General features: G+C 38.8%; 1 protein-coding gene across 3 annotated transcripts in view; it reads left to right on the top strand.

Moving 5' to 3' along the window:
- Positions 1-7,776, top strand: part of LOC101801794 (rho GTPase-activating protein 42) — a 168,629-nt gene extending 160,853 nt beyond the window's left edge. For all 3 annotated transcript variants that reach the window (XM_072032761.1, XM_072032762.1, XM_027467816.3), the window contains 2 exons: positions 2,187-2,266; positions 2,515-7,776. In XM_072032761.1, coding sequence (XP_071888862.1) covers positions 2,187-2,266; positions 2,515-2,603 — 169 coding nt within the window. In that variant the 3' untranslated portion in view covers positions 2,604-7,776. The remainder of the gene's footprint in view (positions 1-2,186; positions 2,267-2,514) is intronic.
- The last annotated feature ends 2,980 nt before the right edge of the window (positions 7,777-10,756 follow it).

Here is a 10,756-nt window from a genome sequence, read left to right as displayed (position 1 = left end):
CCTGTTGGAATATTAATGCTGGTGTTTAAAGGAGAGCACAATTAATTTTTTTGCCTATGCAGGAACTGATGGTTTCATTTCTTCTCTAGAAATGAGAGTGGATATAAAGTGGATGTTGTGTGGTGGCAGTAAATATTTTTTGTGATAATTTTTGTTGTATCTAAATTAAAAAGACACAAGAAGTAGTTTGTGATATTGAGGTCAAGTGGAATTACTGGCTTTATGTATATACACATTGCTTAGAACTGGTTCTCTTTCTCTCCCCCACCAAAGTAAACCAATAGTATCCAAAAACATAACCCCATATGATGGCCTTGTAGTCCCAAGACATAATTGATATTTTGCATGCCCTTTCTCATTACACAGTATGTTAAATCATGCGGTATGTAAATCATGTGGTAGCAGCACACCACAGTAGTGTTTTTATGATACAAAACAGAGGAAGTATTTGTAAATCATGGAGAGGATTTACAAGATCATTTCTTGAAAGCTCACACGTGCATCCCCTTTCACACCTTTTTAGAGATTCGGATTAATCACGACATGATAGTCTTGATTGGCTCCAGGGTGTAAGGCCAGGGTAGAGGGATGCTCTCTGCGCCCTTTAAGAAATGTCCCAGTCTGTCTCCCCTGGTTAGTGTGGAACTTCCAAAGTGAAGAGCCATGGCCCAGTGGCAGTACACAAATAAAACAGTCTTTTCCTTACACTAAGGCTTATGATAAGGCACTATCATTCATATGATGTATGACTCAGTTATCTCACTGTTGTGGGAGGAAAACAGAATAGATTACAGGTCACTTGCATATACACTTTCTCAAAAAGTACGCCAAAAACTTAAAATTTCACCAAAGGTCACATACTAGGTCATTGAGATAAATGCTGGCTGGAAGGAAAGCTGACCTGGTAGCCCCCTATTCCATCATACAAAGGTGAAATAATCTACAGGTTCGTCTTTGCTCGGCATAATGTGGTTTTCCGATAAGGTTAAAGAAACTCAGAAAAACTGGTGGGTCATACAAAAATTGCTTCCAGTATATAAATTAAAGTCAAGGTATTACTGTTATAGGTAAAGCACAGGAATCTAGTGAGAACTCTTAAGCAACACATCTTTATGTTCAGTCCCTCATTTTGTGCTTTGTAGAAGCGTGGTGCTAGAAGCCATATCACCAGGTGACTGATAATCTGTCCTCCTCTGTAATCAAATCAAATCAAATCATATCTAAATAGTATCTAAATAGTTCTTATACAGATGTCTGAATAGTGCTGCTTTTTTTTATTATTTATTTATTTATTTATTAATGAATCTTTAGTAATTAGAATTCTTCAATTCAGAGATCCTCCAATTCTTAGCATCTTAGCAGTTCCAGTGGTTTGCTATTCTGACCAAGAGTAGGTTTTTACAGCTATAAATGAAGAGATAAACGTAGCTGTCTACATTTAGGTCTCTTCATGCCAGGTTCTATTTGAGAAAATATTTAATTGAAGGTTTCGCTAAGGGCAGTGGCACCTGGAGAGCCATCCCTTGCACTCTCAAGTAGTCATTTACCATAGCAGAACCCAGGCCTTAAGAGCCGGCTGAGCTAGGCACAAAGTTTATTTATGGACATCTGAGGTGGCCGAAGCTGTAATCCACTCCAAGTACCTAATCTAGATCTCCCATGCTGCAATTTAAATCAATTTATATCTCTTTCACAGTCAGCCTGGAGGACACATTACTCTTTTTAGTCCAATATTTGCCTTATATTTGTTATTTTCTCCTGTAGACTAATCAACTGTATTTTCTCACAAACCATGTCATTAGACCTTTAATAACTTGATGATCTCTTTGAAATTCTCTCCAGGCAGTCCATATCTTGCTTCAAGGAATTTGCTCAGTTTATATATGTTTGAAGTACAGTTTCAACTAGAACAAAAGTGTTTGTTGTTTTTTTTTAATGTTATTGTATTCCTGTTTAAATTTCAAGTAGAATGTTGATCTATTTTCTGCAATAACATACTTGATAACTGCAGTAAGCCAGGAGTTATTGTCTGCTATAATTCTGCTCCTCTGAACTACTGTGTAACTAGTTGTTATCATTATGTATTTGTGCAGCTTATTATTCCTACACTTCCTAGGTTTTCACTCCATTTTTTCATACATTTTTCCTTATTTTTTCAAACCTATATATATTTCTTTTTCTTTCAGGCAAGCAAAAGCCATGTATTCCTGTAAGGCTGAGCATAGTCATGAGCTGTCTTTCCCACAGGGGGCAATATTTTCCAATGGTAAGATGTTTTACATTCTTTGTTTACATGAAAAACAAACCAGTCAACAAATAATAATAAATAAAAACAAAAAATGAATGGTACCCACAAGATAAGAGAATGTAATTCCATTTCCAGCTCTCGGCTTTGGCCTTGATTATTATATTGCTGTTGAATAAAAGCTGTTTAAATAAATATACGAAACATGTAGGGTCTTTTAACTGTCTTAATTTATTGTAAATATGTTTTGTTTGGTTGTTTTTTTACAGTGTATCCATCAGTAGAACCAGGCTGGTTAAAAGCAACTTACGAAGGCAAAACAGGACTCGTTCCTGAGAATTATGTTGTCTTCCTTTAGTAATCTTCAGTGGACAGCAATATCTTCATGGTATCCATGGTAACAAATAATAAGCACTATGATTTTTATCTGACACAGATATGGGATCAGCCCGTTAGCTGAGCGTGGTAGATTTCCTTCAGATACTGCAGCTGCAGGTTATATAGCTCCCTATCAACGGAACAGAATGTAATGAAACAGTTAACAGTTACTGTACTGAAGACGGTACTCTGTTTAAATAACTTCCATTGTTTGCAAAAGGTTGTTCTGTTCTTCTTTTATGGGTAAGGAACACTACAGAAATAAAATCAAAAAAGTTGCCATTTAGCTGCAGACCTTCAGGTTCTCGGATGTTGCTCAGAGAAGTGTGAAATTTAGAGGCAATGCACTCTGTGACATTTCTTACAATCTGTTTCTTTTAATATGAAAAATTGTGGTTTTTTTCCTAATGTAAGTAATGTTTCTATTGTGATCTGAATGCTCCCATAGAAAAATCAATTCTGAGATTAGTCCTAATCATTTCAAATAAGAAATGAGTCTTCCATAAATCAGAAGTTTGAACTTGTTAGTCACTGAGATTACAATATGTTATAGAATTTATGTAACTGATAATGAAATCAGATTATACACTGCCTGAGCAGTAAGTGCTCATTCAAAATGTGATGTGTTTAATGAATGTTTCATTCAAGTACTTCTTAGATTTATTTCCTCCTTTCTATATCAATATAAATAAGAATAATAATAACTAGTATTTCTGTAATAGCAGTCAGGTGGAAGATACTCTCGGTGTATCTCAGAGCAACAGCAGTAGAAAACAAGGAAATACTCAATCTGGAATGATGGGTAGATATGAAGTGAGCAATGAAAAGCAGCAATATGTTTTGAAACCTTAGATAAAAAGTAACTAAGTCCTTTTCAAGTTTTTTTTTCCATTTCAAATAAGACAAAAGTACTTAGCATTATTTCTTCTGACTTCCACTAAATTATTTGGCAAATGTTCCTCCGTTACATGGGATTAAAAAAAAAATGAAAAAAAATAAAATAAAATAACCTTGGTTGATAAAGATTTTGTAAATACCCATTGTCTGCTCTTGGTGGGCCTGGAAAAAAAAAGAAAAAAAAAGAAAAGAAGATATAAGCAGCTTCCTAAATTTGAACCTCTTTCTTTTACACCTTGAGGGAAAACATGCAGTGCTTACTTGGCTAGTTACCGTGGCCTGTTGAAAAACAAGATACATAAGCGCCATATTAGTAGCTTTTCAGCATTAGTGGCACAGAAGGAATCCACTGTTTCATAGACCTATTCAGTCTTAGTTCTTTGTTCAATAACAGTAATCAGTATATAAACTTCTGCTGATTTATAAGATGTACACTGCTTCCAGAATGTTTTAGGAAGAACTTTTGCTAGGACTAAAAACACCAGTAATCTACCAGTTGCTTATTTCTAAGCCTTTTGGGGGTTTAAATTAAAAAACAGATTTATTGCCAATATTAAGAAGCACATCAGAACCTTCTTTACTTGTGTATAGCGCATGATTTCTGAAAAAAAAATCCGTGTTGGAATTCAGGCTGGTGGCAAAAGCCTGCAGGATCCTTCTCGCTAGTTGAAGTATCAAGTGGCACTCAGGAAAGTGGAGAGACTGGAAGAACATCCTTTCAAGAATGGTGTGGCGTTTCAGAGGGGAGGTCTGTGGCAGTAAGCCAGGCCAGTGTGGGTAAGGCAGTTGAGGAGAGACCCCTTGAATTAGTGACTGACTGATCTGGGTTCTTTCTTCACCCTAAACAGTTTTATTAGGTCCCAAATCATGTTTTCCCTCACCTTAAGACCAGGCTGTATTCAGTACATTGTGATGAAGGGTTCATCGCAGGCAGTGGAGGCACACACGTGTGCTTGTCAAATTTTCCCAGAGCGTGAAGGGAAGTGAAGAGAAGGACTTTTTCACCAGACTGAGCCTTATTTTTAATGCAAGCCAACATTTGTTTGTGTAAGCTATGCCTGCAGCTGCTGTTGCCCTCAGATCAACATGGGTTTTGTTGTATTTTTACTGTTATTTCACAATCCAAAAATTGCAGGGTGCCAAAAGGCTTCCCTCTGTTGAACTGCTCAGGAGAATGCTGCTGCAGGGGAAGAGGAGTAGAAAGGGAGACAGAGCTGTGAGCAGAGGTTCCAGGCCCTGCACGTGCCTCACCCACATGGAGAAATGCAGTGGTCTGGGTCTATCAATTGCACCAGGCAAACTGACCTTTGTTTAACATCCTTTTCTGACCCCTCGTGCCTCTTACGAGGAATTTGATTGTTGTGAAATTCTTGAGGAACGGTGAAACAGAAAATGCGTGCTCTTACTTGCTTTGCTTTAGTCTGAGTAAATCAAAAACAAAATGAAAAGAGAGAGCAGGAGAAGACTAATTGTAGGTAACCTCACAACGTTTGCATGTGTTTGGATATTCTGCAACAGGATGTTTTGAAACCAGCTGATCTGAGTGCAAGCTAGAAGACTCAAAAGATGCTCAGTTCGTATAAAAAATCATAAAAATGAAAGGTTCAGTTACAGATTAAGTAGAGCCTGTAAGCATTGAGGGAAAGGTTGTAGAAGGAGGAATCCCTGTAGAGAGGTGGTGTGTCTTTTGCCGTGCATTCATCTTACATTAGACACACAAGTCAGTTGCAGAAGGCGGTTTCATGAGAAAGGGATCTCATTCATTCTGCTACTCACAAAACAAATCTATCTTTTCCTCTTTAAGACTGTGCACTTTTCAAGGCTCTTATTCTGTTGAACCAGCCATGGTGATCACATAAATAATTTTAAAGTAGCTTAGCTTTAAAATGTTATTTTCATCTGGAAATGTTCCTCCCATGCTTGATTACACTTAGTATCAATGGAAAGTAGGGTTATTCTGGTCCTCTCTACTGCGGTACATAACAAGCACTTTCTGTATCATTCCACTGCTGGGTTGTAGATGCCTCTGCTCTTCCCTGACTTTCCAAGAGGGAGTTTATCTCCAGGAGAAGCTGTACAGTGAACTGGAAAGTTACGTACCTGGGTGCTCACTGACTGGAATGGGGGAAGAGTGCAGCACCAAGGCTTGTCTACTGACAAGACTCTCAGCCCTGGCCAAAAATCCCTTCTAATATTTGTAAAGGATCAGAAATCCATGTAAAATTTAAATGACGATATAATACTGAGATAGTGCCTTACCAGCAAGTTAGGCAAGCTGAACTAAATTAGTTCATAGGATTGATTTACTATTTTTTGTGAAAGTCAGAGTCACTCTACAAGCAAAGTTTAATTTTATTATAGTTTTTTTTTTAATTATCCTTCCTAAAAGGATATAGCAGTTTTCTCAGAATATCACTGTAGAATTTGAGGTAGATAACATGTTGTGATTGCTGTTTGTCTTGTGAAAATACCCACCACTTAAGTAATTAGCCATGTTTTTTCTATGTTAAACTTGTGGTACATGTTGCAGTACAACATGAATCAAATTAATAGTGTGAAGGACTGATATATTGTATGATAAATATGTAAAGTATATTATATTATATATTCACACTTTTTATTAATGATAAAGATGAAAAAATATTTTTTGTGTAATTCCTATGAGTTCAGTATTAAAATGTCCTTGCCATATTTTGGCATTTAGAATACTATGTAACAAAACTCTTAAATTAAACCATAGATATCACTTAAGTCCCTAACTAATCTATAAAGTTCATTTGTTCGATTATTTCTGGAAAAAAATGACGCACAGATTTGCTGACCAGTCTACTCTATGATAGTAATAGTAACTTATTTAACTTTTATATATTTTCTGTTGATAATCTCTATTATTTGCCTGTAATTGAATTCATTTTAATATGCCTTTAGGAAAGATATGTTAGGAAGAGAAAAGGATGCAAAATTCAGCAGTTCAGAACAATAGTTACAACAACAAAAAAGCATTATATGGTAGTAATTGGCTTTTTGTTACATTTCCCCACTGGTCTATTTTCTAGTTAATAAGGTTGGATCAGAATAAATGATGAACCCCCAAAACCTGTTGTTCCTAATACTTCCTTTCCTAAGGCAGCAGTTGGTACAATTTTGCATTGAGTAGCAAGAAGAGAAAGCCCAGTAAGGAAGCTTATCCTCAGGCTGGGGTGGATCTTCTCGACTGATGGAAACTCTCAGAGCTCTAGTGAGCACAAAGATAGACCCTTGGCAAATTATAGTGAGGTTTCGCTGGCCAGAAGCCCCCATACAGTAAATGTAATATAAATAGAATATTCTGTTAATGGGAAAACATGTGATATGTCTTGGCATTATCCTTTTGTTGTTTTTGTTGTTCATCAGAGCGCCTTATCTGAATCATTCAGTTACCAGAGATCAAACTAAGCAAGGTTCAGTTCCACTCTTTGTGGTCATGCAGCCCTGACAGCCACTGCTGATGCAGCCCTTCCAGTTACTGTTGGTGCAAAAGGCAGACTGTTGATCAGGCTCTATCAGTACAAGTCGGGAGGTCTCTTTTTGCATAGGATTTTGCAAGGGCTTTGGGAGTTTGCTTTGTTTTGTTTTAATAAGGTGCTTGGTATCCAAACAGCTACTAATACAATGTTGTAATTCAGTCACTGAAGATAATAGCATTGTTTTTCTTGTCCTGTATGTGGCAGTATTTAATAAGCCATAGGATAATCTGTGTTAAGTATAGAGAATGGTGCTTCAACCCTTGGACGTCTCAGCTGAAAGCTATTCTGCAACTGATCTTTTCGCAAGTGTTGTATCAATAATTGTCATAAAGTTCTGGCACTAGAGGCTGCATAATGATCTCAGCACTACAAGAGTTTCTGTTAGAGCAAAGGGCAAAGCAGCTGAACAGGACAGATAGCTTCAATTTTTCAAGCATATTTATGACGATTTTAGAGGTATTAGAGTTTATAGGGGTTACCTTAGAAACTATATGGTATTTTAATAGGAAAGTATATACAATCAATAACTATATATATATTTAATAAAGTCCTACTAAATTATCTTATTGAACTCTCTGTTTATTTTGTAGTGTGGTTTCAATAATTATCTGCACTCTGTATATACCTACATGTAAATAACTGGCATGATATGCATAAGCTGACTTGCAGACATAATTCTATGTTGTACTTTACACTGTATTTCAAAAATTTGAATTTTTTTTTTTTAAATAAAAAGCCTTTCTACACAGACTCATTTCTTTATTATTTTTAAACTCGGACTCTGATTCAGCCTTTCTTTTTTCCAAAATAATAACACTTTAGTGCTGCACAGAGTTGCTGTCAATGGCTCAATGTTCAAGTGTAAGTGTTCATCAGTCAGAAGGGGCCCCTCAGGGGTCCGTATATCAACAATGCCAAGTGCAGGGTGCTGCACTTGGGTTGGGGCAATCCCAGACATGAGTACAGACTGGGAGAACTCATTGAGAGCAGCCCTTTGGAGAAGGACTTGGGGGTTCTGGTGGATGAAAAATTGGACATGAGCCAGCAGTGTGTGCTTGCAGACCAGAAAGCCAGTGATATCCCGGGCTGCACAAAAAGCAGAATGGCCAGCAGGGTGAGGGAGGTTTTTCTTCCCCTTTACTCCATCTTTCCAAGACCCCACCTGGAATACTGCATCCAGCTCCAGCCCCAGCCATTCTATGATTCTATGACCTGATCCACTTCTACCAAGGGTTCCAAGACATCATTGATGAGGTCTTTACCTCTGAAAATTCTCAGTGGATGGATCACTGGAAGGGATTTTGGTGATCCAAAGCCAACAGTACTTCCTGGAAGTGAAGTAATATCAGTGATGTGATTTCTGCAAGTTTTCTTGCATCCCCTTTCCCAGCATTTTTCCAAGGCTTTTCCCTCAGAGACCAACAGCTTTTCTAGTGCTGAAAACACTGAAAAGGGAATTATTCACCTGCGTAGACTTATTCCTGAAGGGATTCACCAAATACCCAAGCAACTCTTAAAGGTCTGGGGGAAAAAAAAAAAAAAAAAAAAAAAGGAAGATCAAAGCAGTTAAAGCAGTTGATAAAGAGCTAAAGGCTCTGGTCTGAGTTTCATCTTTGTGTGGTTTTGAAGAATGCACAGGGCTGGCAGGTCCCAATCAAATCGCCTATGTAGACTCAATTTCTGAATATCCACTTTTATTGCCTTTAGTTGTGTGCTCACCTGCTGTGTTTGCTCCTGGGGTAGTGCCAGCACAGCACTGCAGTGGGTGAGGGCTCCGAAATGGTGGCTGCTGACGTGCAAAGAGGCCGCACACTGCCACCAGTGGTCACTAAACATGACCTGCACGTTGCTATATTCCTAGCAGTCAGGAGCCAGCGAGGAGAAAATGCTCCCCTTGCCAGAGCACCATGGGGACAATTTGGACACAAGGTAAATCTGGGGGTGACTGAGTACAAACAGGAGCAATCCCAGCCTGCCCCACTGCTGGCTCTGCTGCCAGGGCAGATGTCAGCCTTGCCCGCACCCACGTGGAACTGCATGGGGCTGGCACTTGCCCCTTTGCACTCTTTGGCTGGTGCTGAGGACCACAAATGCATCATACGAGCTCTCACAGATGCCCAGCTCTGCCAATTTGTGAGTAGGCATGAAGGGCAACAAAATATGTGTGTAATCACAAGTTTCGAGTTCAAAACTTGAAATAAAAGTCACTTTTTCTTTGAGAATTTTCTGCCTTTTCCTGTTGAGTTGCAGGCTCCTTGGCTTTCAGGTCATCTGATTTGCAGAGTGCCTACAGCCCAAGACTAGTTTTGGGGGCATAGACCAAGCCCTAAAACAGATCTCATCACTTGTTTCTCACATGCCCATAAGGCCATTTTACTTGGCTCCATAGGGTAGCTTCAAGAATTCTCACTTCTGAGGAGCAGATATTCTGGCTTGCTGTATTTTGGCATTTCGGTGAGCATTTAAATGTAAAAATACATGAATTCCTGTTAAATTAACACAGTGTTACCATGTTATCACCAAACTAACAACTGCCAAAGGAGGAGACAGCGCATTTCTTACTAGAAAGCCTGAAGACAGACTTCATTTGGTCACATCGAGGCATCGTGTAGCGCATGAGCCTCGAGTGCTAGGAGGATCTCTGCACACTCAAGGTACTTAATGGTTTGGGAAGCCCGTAGTGGGAATGGTCGAGCAGTTGACTTGCGGAATAATTACATTATAAACAGGTGCTCACAGCATTGTGGAGCCCATGTGGTGTCTGGCTGAGGGGAAGCAGATGGGAGCCAGGGCCAGCAGCTGCGTGTGGACGTGGCCTGAGCAAGCCTCAAGGTTTAGGTCCCAGCTGTGCATGTTTTCACGTGGATTGGGCGTGATTCAGGCCTTCAAAACCCAGCTTCCTTTCTAACATGAACACTATGCTTATTAAGCATGATCAGTATTTGCACTTTTGTGTTTTTTAATTTTATGTCGCATTCACAAAGCTTTTCCTATGTAATTTTGATGAATCGCTGATATGGAAGGAAAAGTATTGAAAGATATTCTTGACTTTTTTTTTGCAATGGTTGGCTGGTTTTCTATTGTATTTATGGCAACAAGCTCAAAAGCTGAACTAGCCTAGAGCAAGTGCCTTTGCCAAAGATCATGGTGTGCTTTTTTAATGTAAACATGCAAGGATTCATGGGAACATTCAGTGACCTCCACAGCCGGTACAGAAAGGAGCCTTAATTCACTTGAAAGTATTTTGGTAATTGGAATACATCTTTCTGCCAGTATAATTGAGGAGTTGATTAGTTAGACTTACCTAGCACGGGTATATTTCATTTAAAATTACTGTTAATGGCTCTTGGGTGCCCTTATAAGGGATTAGAGTCCACTCTGAATGAAAAGCATTAGCAATTTATTTTTGTTGATGATCATTGCTTTCGTCTTCTTACAAAAAAAAAAAAAAAAAAAAAAAAAAAAAAGGAAATATGCAGCTTATCTTGATGGTGGAGATTTTTCAAAATGTGCTTTGAAATTGCATGTTCTGCATCCTGATAGCAGCGAGCTCCATCTCTGTAGTGTGCAGCTGGGATTGAAGAGTAGAGAGGGTCCCGCTGCCACACTGTGGGCCTCTGGCAGGGCAGGGATCAGTGCGAGGATGCCATGAGTATGCCGCAGCACAGCGTGAAGCAGGTGAATGCAGCACGACTCCAACCCATCCCACCCAGGCTGTAATGCCACTGTC

The sequence above is a fragment of the Anas platyrhynchos genome, chromosome 1 (assembly GCF_047663525.1).
Source record: "Anas platyrhynchos isolate ZD024472 breed Pekin duck chromosome 1, IASCAAS_PekinDuck_T2T, whole genome shotgun sequence".
NCBI lineage: Eukaryota > Metazoa > Chordata > Aves > Anseriformes > Anatidae > Anas > Anas platyrhynchos.
This window is presented reverse-complemented; position numbering and strand designations above follow the sequence as displayed.